This window comes from Myxocyprinus asiaticus, chromosome 38 (assembly GCF_019703515.2).
Source record: "Myxocyprinus asiaticus isolate MX2 ecotype Aquarium Trade chromosome 38, UBuf_Myxa_2, whole genome shotgun sequence".
In the NCBI taxonomy this organism is placed as follows: domain Eukaryota; kingdom Metazoa; phylum Chordata; class Actinopteri; order Cypriniformes; family Catostomidae; genus Myxocyprinus; species Myxocyprinus asiaticus.
This window is the reverse complement of record NC_059381.1, coordinates 27,939,748-27,954,588: the sequence shown is the minus strand read 5'-3', so window position 1 is coordinate 27,954,588 and position 14,841 is coordinate 27,939,748. Positions and strand designations below refer to the sequence as shown.

Here is a 14,841-nt window from a genome sequence, read left to right as displayed (position 1 = left end):
CAAGTGCCACCCCCCCCCCCAGCTCAGCCCTCCCTCCATTTACCATTCATATCCAACCACCCCTCCTCCCCTTCCCATCTCGCACCCTCGCTCTCCCCCTTACTGTTTCCCACCCTCCATCTCTATCTCTCTCTCTCTCTGTCTGTGTCAAACACACACACACACATATTGAGAGTGAGTGGATGATTGCACGAGCAGGAAGAGCTGACCATACACAGATAGTGAGAGAGTGAGAGAGAGAGAGAGAGAGAGAGAGAGAGAAAGAGAGGCAGTGCGAGAGAGACAATCCAGCATTCTCAACTCATACTGATAGAAGACAAACTGCAGAGCCTCTGCTGCACTCTTTCCACACTGTTATGTGGAAGTACTTCTAAAAACCCGATATTATTTTGCCCCCCTCCTCCCCCACACCCCTGAGGACATTTTTGTTTCTTTATCAAATAAATTGGGATATTCTGTGTGACATGTTGCCCTCATTTCCGCGAGAATCGTGGCTTTCCTCTGAGTGCTCTTTGAACGTGCAGTGCTCTGGCTGTTCCCTGATAAAGGTTGTTGGGGTTCTTCACAAGGAATGACTGAGTGCTGAGGAACCAGGATTGTGTGGGACACTTGTAAAGAACCATCAAGAAGCAAAAGAGAGAAAACTACTCAAGAAAACATAAAGGAAAAAGAGAAAAGCTTGGAACAAACAAATAAAGATAAAACACTTGTTGGGTGCAAAATGGATCGCCCTCCATTTAGGGGTAAGTGCTTCTTTATTTCAATGTATTTTAGTCTGTATTCACTCTTTCTGGCTCTCTTGGGTTTTTTTTCTTCTAAATCTAGATGTTCTCAGAATGAAATATAATCTAGTTGACAATATAATACAAGTGAGAGTTGATCGCTGCATGTCGTGTAGTGCCCTAAACTCAAGTCCAACCCTGACCAACCCGATACACAGAGCTGCAGGCATACAGGCATGGAATTGATTGTCCTCAAGGTCAGATATGTCAATACTACCCAGTTTGTGATGGCAGGGGTTGATGGAGAGTGGGGAAGTGGAATGGGAGAGGACATGGGGCAGTGCTTCACATGTGCGCAAAACACACGGGTGTACGTGAAGTGTAGTCTCTGTTTGTTTGTAGAGAAAAGTACCAAAGAGAAGGGAAGTGTTCGGAACTGTTTGATACATTTCTTGGAGTGGAGGGCGGCAGAGAGACGTTTTAGTAAATGAAGCACATCCAAAACCAAAAAGGTCTTGAGGGGCTGAAATCTCTGTCAGTTGTAGCAGATAATTGTGTTTATATTGTTCAAATAGTTGGCCGTATCGCATATGCTTTCATGTGAAACTACTAAGTGGTATTTCGAGTTACCTTTTTTTGTTTCCTTGCATTTTCTTTCTGTAAATTTTTACTCTTTCTATCACTCATTCTATCTTTATCTTATTTATTCCGCTTATCTCTAATTGACACTCCCTCTTCCCATTTTCAATCTCTCTCTCTCTGTCTCTCTCTCTTACCCAAACTTTCTGGTCTGCAGTGTCTATTTCAGTCCTTCCTGGGGGTCAGATTCGGCACATCCGGAATCTCATACAGTTTATTGTTATTCAATCCCAATGTGTTCCCAGAGGGGCAGATCCCAGGGTCCTGGTGCCTGACAACATCAAGTCAAGCCTTTAGTTAAGCCTAGCCCCTAGAAGTCTATATTAGCCCTCTGTAGGGCCCCCTGCCCCCCTGTGACTACCAGCTAATCAAGCCTCAGTCAGCAATTGCCAATCTGCCAATCTAACTGAGTCAGACAAAAAAAAAAGAGAGAAAGACGAGAAATGGAAAATAGATATCTCTAATGACAGTTAGCCTGCAGGAAGTCAAAGTGGCCTGATGGCTGGCTGGAGAACTGCTGGATGCTTATTAGCTGCAGTAGGGGTCAATGTAAGGAGACTGGAGACTTCAAATAGCACCACATCATGATGTCATTGGCCCAGATCCCATCGTTGCCCCCAAACATAGAGACAGAAAGAGCACCTCATTCACCTGACGGCCACACCCACTGGTATATCAACATGATCACACAAGAACTAGACATGTTGCTACCGGATGTTCCAGTACCCTGATATCAACCCCATTCTGCTAAACTACTCACAAGCGGCATCTCCATCAGACATTTTTGCATCAATTTAAATGTATTTACCTTTTCTGGTGGCTCAACTAATGGCGCATTGCGTGAGCAACCTCTGAGACGAGGGTTCTGGCCCCATAGAAACCAGAAAGTAATTGCGTCCACATAATCAATGATGACCACGATTCTGAGGTTATATTTTCCTGCTAAGATTCAATTTTTACTACACTACCGGTTAGGTTTAGGGTTGGAGTTTGGGTTAGAGAATTTATTACATGATTTACAACTAAAATTATAAGTCACTTTAGATCTACTCTCTGGATATGTCCCCCTAGAAACCGATCTTTAGCTGTGTCCATTCAAATGTTGTACAATGACCCTTTACAGGTTGACTGTTTTGCCTTTTCTTATTCGCCTGTTCACTCCTCCCTGTTTGGAGGTTTAGAGTTTCTCTCAGTCAGTGGTGTGTGGTGACTGTTATGAATAATATGCACTCCTTATTCTCTTCCTGCCCTGGATTGGATTACTCTGGCCAAGGATGTGTGCAAGGTAACGGGTGCAAGGAGCCCTGGGGCAGAGCCACGAGGCACAGCTCACTCAGCACTGATACTCCCAGTGCGGAGGGGCCTGTCTTCAGGTTACCCCTCATAGCAGGCAGAACTGAGTAAACACGGCCCTCTCTCCCCTCTTTTTCTCTCTCCGTTGCTCCAGATGTAGCTGTCTCTCGTTCGCTTTACCTGTACGCTAGGCTCTGCGATTCCTTGTGTGTCTCATCCTGGGACAGGTGTTGTCTTTGAATCCGATGTAGTCTTAAAGGTATAGCCCCCCATCCCCCCCAAAGAAAATGAATAAATATATTAAAATTCCATTCCAAACCCATACTGTCCCATGTTCCCAACAACTTTACAGTAGGAAAAAAAAAACAGTCACATTAGTTTGGAACAACATGAGGGTAAGTAAATTATCATTTTAGGGTGAACTATCTTTTTAAGCTCTTATATGATTTCTTTTTTGGCACACTTTCTCTTTCTCCCTTTTCCTATTTATTCTTTAGAACAAATGTCTGTTGCATGCCTTTTCCTCTTACTATGCTGGTTTATGATTGGTTTGGAAGTAACACAAAGTTGGATCAGGGCACTTGTATCCTGAAAATCAAGTGAAAGACAAACGGCCATTAATGGTGAATGGCCATTGGATTTGCTTTACTTCATCCAATGGAAGATATGCTATCAAGTTTGTAGAGTCCCACACAGGGTATCCACTTGAATGATAAAACCATTCATCGAAAAATGGAAGATAGAGTCTTCAGATGTGGGACCGGAAAAAAAGCATAGGCCTAGCAGGAAGCAATGCTTTGGATGAATGCTGGATTGCAGAAACAGATCCCGAACACTACCTTGGAATAGCTGGTCTAAGCCGATCTGTTTCAGAGTAAATGCTGATGTGGTGCAGTTTAACCTTCCTATTTCCTTTGACATTCACGTCGTCACTCAATTCAAATTAATGTGTATTCTAAATCTTAAAGAGATAGTATGCCCAAAAATCATCATTAGAGCTTTAATTTTCGAGTCAACTATCCCTTTAAGCATTTTCAACAAGTTTCGGCATCGTTTAGAGGAACTCTTTTGGAGGTCATGGTCAAAGCTTAAGATTGAGAAGACTTAACCTGATGAACACAATCAACATCCCAGTGCACACTGTAACAGTGCAAGTGGACTTGAATCAACACATCCACAGTCTATTGAACATCCTCTAAATATACAGCCAGCAGCACTTTTGAGGCTTCTGAAGGAGCAGTTATCCACAGCATAATTTAAGAGAAACCAATTGTGCTAGCTCCATTTTAGAGACATGGTAGTCCAGTCCATTGCCCCAGTACGGCCTCGCCCTAGTGTGTGGTCTGGGGCACATGGGCTGAAGAGTGCTCTGGGACTTGGTGGGGAGTGGTAGAGTGCTCTTTGTTGGGGGGTTAGAGAGGTGGGGGGATCTGCTGGGCTTCCTGATGTCAGTGCCGTGCCTGCCCTGCCACTGGAGTGTGCCTTATTGATCCTCTGGCACCCTGGCTACTGGTGTTGGGTAGGGTGGAAGTATGTGTTTGGAGGGGTGGGGCTTTTATATAGCTGCTTCTGCTGTGGCCTTCTGCTTTACAGATTACTTTGCAAATGTGCTATGCCCATTGACAGAGTTAGCCATTGACATATTAGGAGGCAGTTTTCAGTTAATGGTTGGTGGATTTCCACCACCACCTAGAAAAGGCTATTTTGTTGATGATATATTGATAAGAATGAATGTGAATGAAGGTAATGAGGGAAGGGCAGATAACTATAATTTTTCTGTGTCCCATTTGTATGGCTGAAGTATACTGTGTTTTTTCTACATCTCGCAAACAGTATGGAGTATGGAGACCATTTCATTATTAGTACAGTCGGCGTGGACTGTCCACATGCACCCCAGTTTGAAGTTGACTGTACTAAAGAGTATCAAAAAGCACTTGTAGTGCGCTGTCACAGTCAAAAGAATATACTCTTGCCCAAGACATAACAGTATGCAGAAAAACGAAGGATACCCTAGCCTTAAGGAAACAAAACTTTTCTAGGTCTAGTTTGGGTCTGTTTCTTCATGTGAGCACTGCAAGTCAGTGGAAAGTTCAAAATAAACTCCAGTGTAGCTGCAAGTGATAAATACTCCCAAGCGCCGACACACTTGAGGAAAACCACATGGAGAGGACATGTGCAAATGCTCAAACAAATATGCAACCAAAAGTGCCTGACATGACACAGATGAGCTAACCCAAAACTTCCTCTCTGGCTTGCCTGCAGATGTGAGACTAAAAGTCCAATGTTGTCCATACAGAAAGTTGATATTTGGCCATATATGAACATCTATGTATGACTGTCTGTCTGTCTGTCTGTCTATCTATCTATGAAAATCTACTATTTTTTGTGATATAAAAACATATAAAGTACATTTGTAAACATATAAGTGGAGAACATAGTTTTTCATACATGATATATGTTGGAATGCATCATATGCTGTGCGTATTTGGTAAAAAAAAAAAATTATATATACATATATGAAAATAGCTATTTTTGTAGTAGTTTGAAATATATGTCGCATATTTGAACAAGCACAGTATGTGACACTTTTTTTTATATCAGTGAAAACCATACATGAGCATACATGTTATAAATGTGTTTTACATGTATTGCCATTTACCATATTTCTGTATGGGATGTTTTTGAACTCAGGGCCCAAATAATGAGCTCATGGAAATGAACAGCAGACCCTTTTCAACAATTAGATGGACTGATAGGACCTGACTACAGCTCTCTGCTGGGTTTGATGTAATTACTATCCAGGACTTCTCTTTTCTCCTCCATGTAATTTGCAAATGCATTTTGTGCTTCCTACCTGGGCCTCCTTATCTTGAGTCTCTGCCTGGGCAGTGGGGGCAGGGGTGGATGCTATCTTACCTTTATTTTTGCGGGAGCATTCTGGGCCTTTACCAGGAATTCAGTTGACTGTTTTGGGAGCAGACATTGCTGCTTCTAATCACTGCTCGAGTATAGATTGCTGTTCCTAGTTATGCCAGACACAGTTCTCTTTTCCTATCCCGTTCTGTACTCTAAATGTAAATAGCAACCAAAAGCATCTTCTTTGCACAAAGTACAAATAGTTTTAGATGCTATTTGCACCCCGGTGCAAATAGTGGCAGATACTATTTACACCTCTAATTAAATACTAACATACAGTATAGTGGCATCATGGCGGCATGTTTATTGTGTTTATTTAGAGTCCCACAGGCACCTTACACCAACCCTTAACCCTAACCCTAACCTTCCCTTACAAAAATTAACCATGGTGTTAATGTAGTAGCCATAGTATCACCATGGTATTTCGTAGTAAAATCCTATTAACCACAAAATTAAACATGGTTACTATATTAACACGATATTACTGTAGTAATACCATGGTTAATTGCATTAAAACTATGGCTCCCACAAAAAATATATTTATTTTATAAATAAACATAGTTGCCACAATATTACTATAGTAAAACCATGGTTAATTTTACCTGGATAATACCTTCCTCTCAACTCCCTGACCTTCACCGCGACCAAATCACTGCGAGGCAATCAACCTTTATATTCAGTTTTATTTATTATTATAAGTAGTATTAAAAGGAAATATTAAGAGTGGAGACAAGAAACAGGATGGAAAAATTGGGACAAAATGCAGAATCGAACCTGGGTCATCCCATTCAATCAAAAAAAAAAACACATCCACACCGTCATTACACCCCACACCAATGCAGTGACACTGGGAGTGCAGTTTGTCTTCAATTTTTGTGTTTCTATTGGACTATAGGAGTTCAAATAGCTGCACTGTGTGGCAGGTGCTGTTTACACCTAGTACAGTCTGAGATTGCTTATTATAATGCAAATCTAAATAAATAGTAAGGCTATGACAGATGTGAAGAAAGGGTTCTTCAATGTCTACCTTTCTCTATGGAAGTAAACAAAACCCATCACTATCTAAACCAATGCAATTTGATCTTGTTTGACTATGACATCCCAATAATGCAAGCAGCATGTTTCCCAATTCCAGGATGCTGATTTTGTCCATGCACATTCCAATAACCATATTGTTCCTGTTTATGGAGGATAAGGCTTAACAAAAGAAGGACTGTAGGGAGGGGCTGCAGCAAAGTTCTCCAAGCTGCTGAGGAAGAGATACCTCAGGACTCTGACACTAAGTCTTTTGGGTTCCCCAGATTCTCACAATTCATTGCTGTCAAATTCTTTGCTCTGGTTCCCTTCCCTTGTGTCAACAGCTGTGTTCTCCAGATGCTAAATTACAGCGTGATGTCAACGGCGTTATCACTCCATCCTCTGTGTCTAATAATAACCTTAGCTTTAGCCATAGACTATCTTACTGAAAGGGACTCAAACAGACAGGGGTTTCAGCTATTATCATATACGTTTACTTATAGGGTTAGTTCACCCAAAAATGAAAATTCTTTCATCATTACAACATTACAACATTCACAAACATTCTGACTACCATCTCCTTTTGTGCTCCACGAAAGATCATACAGGTCTGGAACAAAATGACAAAATTTTCATTTTTGTGAACTATCAAGTGAACTATCTCTTTAAACTTCATTTAATTGAAAACTTCAACATTTAATTCTGAATCTAACAATGATGGCTTTATTTCTATTTTTATCTTACAACAGGTTTATCTGATGTGCCCTGATATTGGTCAACCTTGCAACTCAGCCCCTACCTTGGTGGCCCTGGCAGAAGAATGGATCCAGTACTTCCTTTTCGGATGGACCCTGAAGGCCTGGATCTTCAACAGGTCCCTGTATTATCCATTGACCAGATCCATGCTATAAGGGCTAGTAATGATTACGTAGAGCGCCCAGTGGCACTGGAGCCTGCCTCTCAGGTTGGCATCTTCTATGCACATGATGAACGACATTCTCAGATGTCTCGTAGTCAAAGTCAGCATCAACATTCCCACTTGGCCCACTTGAGCCGCTCCAGTACCGTCAGCTCGATGTCCCGTGGCAGTGCTGCCTCAGATCAGAGACTTCTCATGGGACTAACACCATCCCATTCTGGTCTGGCCACTGTGGTTAGGTCCCAGCCCAAAGGTGACTTGAAACCAGACTCGCTAGGCAAAGGACTGGCTGATGGCGAGGACTTAGGACTGCACCTCTTCATCTGTGAATGCTGTGGTCGCTGCAAGTGCCAGGAGTGCTGTGCCCCACGAAGTTTGCCCTCATGCTGGACCTGTGGCCAGCGTTGCTTGTGCTCGGCCGAAAACGTCCTGGAATATGGCACTTGCCTGTGCTGTGTCAAAGGTCTGTTCTACCACTGCTCAGCAGATAAAGAGGACAACTGCGTTGACCGGCCCTGCTCCTGCGCCCCAGCTCACGCCTGCTCTCGTTGGAGCGCCATGGCCTTTTTGGCTCTCTGCCTGCCCTGCCTGTGCTGCTACCCCCCTGCCAAGCTGTGCCTCACCCTGTGCCAGCGTGGCTATGATCGCGCCAATCGTCCTGGCTGTCGATGCAGCAACACCAACACTGTGTGCCGCAAGATCTCTGCCACCAATCCTGTGCCCTTTCGCAAAACCCTGGAGAAGCCTGTATGACAGCTTGGATGAGCCTCTTGTATTCCTTCTTGAAGTACTCAATGAACTGACCTTCTCTAAACCAATCAGGCCTCCCTGCATCATGTCCATCCTTATGCACCCTCTTTCCCCTTTTTAGTAAACCTTTGTCTATTTATTTATTTATTTATTAGATTTTCCTAGATAGGGTTGGGTAATGCGGACCATATGTAACACGTACAGGGAGTAAGCTATCCGGAAATGCAAAGGCTGTATTGGATAAATGGATCATCTACAGGCTTGGATGGCATTGTTAAAGTTAGTCTTGAATCTTCAACCTTGGACAAACTGTTGGCAAGCTGGCTCACTTTAGATTCTACATGGATAAAGGGGTGCTGGTTAGGGAGAAACAAGAGCCTAACCAAAAATTCTGACAGTATAAGCCAATTCTGTTTGACACCAAAAAATGGGACCATTTGAAATTAGAATATTAAGCTCACCTAAGAGGGATGTGTTGTAAGAGAGGCAGTCAAAAGAGACACTGTGTGTTCATGAGACTGTGTAAGGAGAGACGAAGGTAAAATGTGTGTATGTGTGTGCATGTATGTATGTCTGTGTGTGCAGTCTCAGGCCAGTGTCTGCAGTCAGCAAAAGCCTCTCCTTTTATTTTTAGAGGAGCTGCTCTAAAAAGATAAAGGGTCTGGTCAGGTTTCCAGCTCAGGGTAGCCTGACGCCAACTTCTCCCAACTGTTCTTACATCCTCAACTCTTCTTTCTCTGCTGCGCATTGTTTTTTCCAACTGCTGATAGGATCCTTGATCTTTTATGCATCCAACCACGCTGTGGGACCAAACATCACAAGTGACTGTCTGTCCACCTTGACAGTGCTCTCAGGATGAGATACAAGCCATTGCTTAGAGAGCTCTTGGACAGATTGGCCAGAAAAACCAGTAGGATCATGTCAACACAGAATATGAATGGTTTTCTATAAGCTAAGCATTAAGTTAATATGAAACCCTCAGCCCTGAGAAGTATCAGTAAAATAAAGCCATTGGGGGTCCTCTTATTCTGCCATACATGGGCCATGAGCATCTCTAAGGACTTTAACCTCTCCTAACTGGCTCCAAGAGCTTCTCTTATCAGCCCTGAATGATCCACAGGAAGTGAGGTAAAAGGAGACTATTGTGTCAGCTGACAGGAAGATGGGATTGTACTGAGACAAGGGCTTAGACACCTGACCAGAACTGGACTGGCATCCAAACAGGGATGTATTATGAATGAAATCTGTTTCAAGTGTGTGTTCCTCCCCAATAATGCACATCCTTGTGAGTTCCTTTGCTATATTTTTGTATATACATAGAATTGTTACTGTATTTGTATTTTTATTCCATTTGGTTTAATCTGGTTATTATTATTACCATTATTTTCTATTACTGTTGGACATTAACCTTGTCAGAGGCCTGGCTAATTCTTAAGACTAACAAAAAGGCTGATTTTGTATTGTGGAGGAGAGGTCCCTTGAGGGTAACACTTGTTTTGCAAAATCTTAATATTCTTGATTTTGGTTGCACCTTTTCAAGCCCTTATCACAAATTGTTTTTGCTCTAAAACCTAAAGCAATTCATTACACTTATTTCCACATACAACAGAGCATTGCAAAACACAAGAGATGTTACACTATGAGCAAAATTTCAATGTGCAAAACAGCTCAGAATTGAATGTTGAAAACGTTTTTCTTTATTCAGACAAAATGTAAACAGCCAGAAAAGTATTTTTCACAAATGTACAGTATAAGACAAAAGATCTTAAGTAGCCAATTTCTGTCTAGTTTAGGGATAGTTGCAGAACCTAGACATATTGTCTATACTTTTGCTGGCATGACAGCAGAGAAAACATGCATCAATATCAAAATCAGTTGTAAGCTTTAAAAGAAAATGACGACAGCCCTGTACAGTGTGAAATAGTGAGAGGGGACCTCTCCTCCACAGTTGCATCCCAAAAGAATGGTTCCTCTGGAGAGGCTATGATATGGGTATAAATTTCAATGTGAAGGTACATGCAATTTACAGGAATGCCTAACTGGTGCTGTCCACATTCTCTTTAAGTTAACCACTAAACATTCACCATGTTGTATTAATAAGTAATATTGCTTTGGTACATTTGGCATCTTGTAAGTTGTAAAAGAATTAAAGAATATATATATATATATATATATATATATATATATATATATATATATATATATATATATATACAGTATATATAAATCTATACAAATGAATATATTATATATATATATAAAAAATATATATACATTTTACACTTTTTGTTGTTGCTGATATTATCGTAAAGCCACAGATATTTATTTAAATGGTTGCAAGGAAAGCTATGTATTTATTTTTGGTGAATGATGAAAAGAAATTAAATGAAAGATCCATGTGATGATTTAAGCTTTTTTTCACAGTAGAGTGGAGGTTGTGGCCATAAGGCCAAGGATAATAAATAAAATTTTTCAAATAGCCTGGTTGTACACGACTTTCTTACATCTGTGATCATGAGTAAATAATCTTTCAGTCATGACAACTCTCTGAATAAATTTAAGGTGTTATAATAGTTGTGACATGTTGGTAGGTTTGGTCTTAATGGATCTGCTTACGCAGCTGCTGCAGAGCAAGTACGAAAACTTGCTACTGCTAGAAAATACACAGAGATGCTGCAACAAGCATGTAAGGCTTGCTGCTGCACAATTAGACATACATACAATACAACTGATTTAGACAAGTGGTGCTGGGGAGGAGGAGGGTTTCAGAGAAAACTCTTGTAACACGCTGCAGTGAAACCGGCTAACAAGCAAACAAAAGAGGCAATTTCAATACTAGACAAAGATAGAGTTTGTAAGTTGATACATGTCAAAGGACATATCAACTTGGATGATAGAGTATGCAAGTTGATTGGCTAGAAGATTACATGTTAAAAGGACCTATCAGCTTGCATATTTATGTATTTTGACTCTGATGCATAGTCGAGATGTTTAGGGAAAGTTAAATCTACCTTTTGCTTTACTTAGCTATGCAAGACTTTGAAAGTACCTTCGATGCCCACGTACCTTCGATGCCCACAGCTACAAATAAATTCAAATACAGAATCTATGTGGTCACAGCATTATGTGGCTGAATATGGAGTTCTGTGGCATAGGACATTAGTGCAAGAATCACTTTTAGTCTGATTAAGTTATTATGTGTGTAAGTGGTCTATTTAGAAGAAAATGCCCTGAAATAGTGAACTTGTGTGTGTGGGTACATCTTGGTTTCCTTGCAGGGGGGTGTTCCGGTCTTCGTCCGTTTCTTTACTCCACTCCCAGCACTTTTGCCTGTTTGCCTCAAAAATAAGCAATCAAGGCCAGCTCGTACTAATGGCCTTGGAAAAGGGTGACTAGAGATTTGTGTGTGTGTTTGTGAGTAGTGTTTGTTCAGCATTTAGGAGTGTGAAAGTGTGTGTAAAAGATGTGTGTATGGACCAAATTTTGTGTCATTCATCAAAAAGCAGTTAAAACAGAGTGCAAAGTATATATAACAAGCACTACACAACCACACCCCATTTTTCCAAAGCTTCAGAAGCATTAGGCCTGTACCCCAACATCTCAGTACCCACCCTCTCTCTCGGTTTTGTCTATACATGTGGACACTGCATGAAAAATACAGATCCAGTCCTAATGCAAACAGTTTTACATCCACTTGTGTGTGCATACATTCAGACATTCGTACTTCGGTCTCCTGCTTTTAGAATTTCTTTTTTGTGTGTGTGTGTGTGTGTGTGTGTGTGTGTGTGTGTGTGTGTGTGTACTCAAACAGAGTTTGAGTGCAATTACTGAGAGTTCACCAAGAGGCCTGATGGGATAATAGCAGTATACACCAATGTCAAAAGTCAGAAAAGTCTTTGTTACCCAAGTAGAAACTTACTCTTAGGGATGCTCCTTGCTTTCTTAACCTTTAACCTAGCAAATAATGAGCAAGTAGGGATGGGGTTGGTTGATCTTCTACCATCCTGACCCCATGCCCCCGTAACCAGCAAATCCCCCTATGTGGCCCTTGTCCAGCGGGGACAGGCAGTGTGGAGAAAAATCCGGGGGTCAGGCTCAGAGCTGCAGTGTGAGGGATGGAGCTATAGAGGCTGTCAGTCAGAGCTCCATGCACATGTCAATCAGAGTGCAGCGGGGTGTGAAAATGAACCTTTTCTAAGCCGCCTAATCCAAATGTAAAAACGCTCTACTTAAAAGCTGCAGCATTAGAGCTTACAAATCACTTACATAATTGAGCAATATCAATGCTCAATGCTGAGAACTTTTATTTACAATAAAGTTGTAAACGTTAACATTAGATAACCTGAACACAATAGTTAAAATGAACAATACTTTTGAAGCAATCTTTAAAATTAATCTTGGTTTAAAATTATACATTTATTAGACAAGAGCATGCAGTGAGAATGCTTTTTGTACTTACGCCGGGTTCACACATCCTCCATGAGCGAGGCATGAGCGGCTTGTTTTCGTTTCGGCACCCATATTAACAGATGACACCGTTTACACTGCAAGTGTGAGTCGTGAGGTGACGCATCCCAGAAGTGTCCCAGACGTGGCAGTGAGCGGATAGTTTCAGTATTGAGCCTATTTTTGCCAAGTGGCTCACACCGAATTCAGCGGCTCTGTGTGCAGTACAACACTAAAATAATCAAGAGATTATTGAAAAGACACAAAAGCAAATCAAAATTATTCAAACTGAACCAACAGTACACTACAATTAATATGTCTGCATGCAAGTAAACTCAATAAAATAACTTAATAAAGGAACGAATTACTAAACTGCCAGACTTTTTGCCATTCCGTGTATATATGTGTACAGTTTAGACACAACATTAAACACAACCAAGTGTGCTGATAAAGATGAAGTGCACGTGACTGCCCGCTGTTGTCTTTGAAGCAGCAATAACCTCATCTTATTATGACCTTATTAAAGAATAAATTTGGCATAGGGCCCCATAGATAACTTTATTTTCTGTGCAGAGGCGCTGCTGTTTCTCGCAGAAGAGATGCGGGCAATGTGAACGTCCAATGCGACCGTCCGCTCGCGCCTCGCGAGTCGTGAGCAAAGCGTTGAGTTTGGGCTTTCACATTGGCCGCATCTCTTTTCTGGGTTCCTACGGCAACGGCGGACAGTCACTTGCACTTGTTTATCAGTGTACTTGGTCATGATTGGTTAATATATCAAAGTGACTTTCAAGGCAAGTCAGTCCACTCTGCGGTCATTTTTGGAACGCTCTCAGGCAGGCCGGGCAACTTTTTCTTTGTAATCAAGTGGCATAAATGTACAGCTCCTATCTACTTGAATGGGGAAAGACTGAACTTTCCAAAACGGTTGGTCATGATTACGAACATACTTAAAGTCAGCAGTAAAAATCGGACAACTATAGTATCATAAATTGTGCTGCTTTACCTCAGATTACGGCAAAAAAAAAAAAAAAAGATTTTTTCAGTCAGCTAATGCACATGCGCATTCTTGAGTTGATTGACAGGCGAAGTCTTAATCTAAAAGGTGATTGGCTCTTTTACCTGTAAGGCGGGCGTTCCAATTTCTCCCATTAATTTTAATACCGGTGGCCCGTCTCGTCTAAACTGTCTCTGTATATATATATATATATATATATATATATATATATATATATATATATATATATATATATATAAAACAAGTCCTGCAGTCAGTTTATTTATTTATGTATTCTTTCCTTTATTTAGTTATTTTGCATGCATGCAGACCTATAAATTCGTTCGGTTTAATTATTTTTTTATTTTTTTATCTGCTTTTGTTTCTTTTCTATAATCTACTGATTATTTTAATTTTCTAAATAATTATAATTATAAATATACAAGATACAATAATAATACATATAAACATAATAATAATAATAATAATAATCATAATAATTGAAAAAATAAACCATGACCTCTAGAAAGTTTAACACAAATCTCATAATTCTTTGTTTCAACAAACGGCTTCAACAGCGATGGAAGGGACATAATTTGATGTTCCACAATATTTTCAGAGTTTGGACATAAACTTTATTACCACCTGCTGGTGAAATCTCCAAACTGCAAATGAGGACATCTGAATTGAATTTGAACTGAATTTGGACTTAGCGCTGATTTAAGAGGTGGTATTGAAACATTTTAGCGCAACGACCAAATTCTTAGGAAAATAGCAAATTACGGCCACAGTTTGCATGCCTACACCCACGGTAGCGCAAAAACTCCCACCCACACCCAGTTGGGCTTTGCGCTGACACGAAAATTGCATTTAGAATTAGCGCTCTCACCAAAATTGGATAAGACATTGCACACTGTCGTAGCACGTTGCGCTGCGCTTTGCATTTTCACGAAAACAGAGCCCGACACCTACCAAACAGGGAATGTTCCAACAACTTTGGCTAATATTATTTAAAGGTTAGAAACAATGTTGTTACAATTATGTTAATGGAACATCCTGATGACATTATTAGAATAATAAGGAAAATCCTTATCACGTAATTGATATAAAACAAATTACACTTTCAGAAGTTTTAACATTTTCCT

At 40.7% G+C, this 14,841-nt stretch overlaps 1 protein-coding gene across 2 annotated transcripts in view; it reads left to right on the top strand.

Moving 5' to 3' along the window:
* The first annotated feature begins 256 nt into the window (after window positions 1-256).
* The window catches only part of LOC127429322 (protein sprouty homolog 2-like), a 362,364-nt gene continuing 347,779 nt past the window's right edge, over window positions 257-14,841 (top strand). The window contains exons 1-2 of one of the 2 annotated variants that reach the window (XR_007895262.1): window positions 257-743; window positions 7,337-10,690. Coding sequence is in view for 1 of the 2 variants with exons in the window: in XM_051678286.1 (XP_051534246.1) it covers window positions 7,408-8,259 (852 nt within the window). In the remaining variant the exon portion in view is untranslated. Of the gene's footprint in view, window positions 744-7,336; window positions 13,432-14,841 lie in introns of those variants that run through there. The other variant, XM_051678286.1, reaches the window with a different exon arrangement.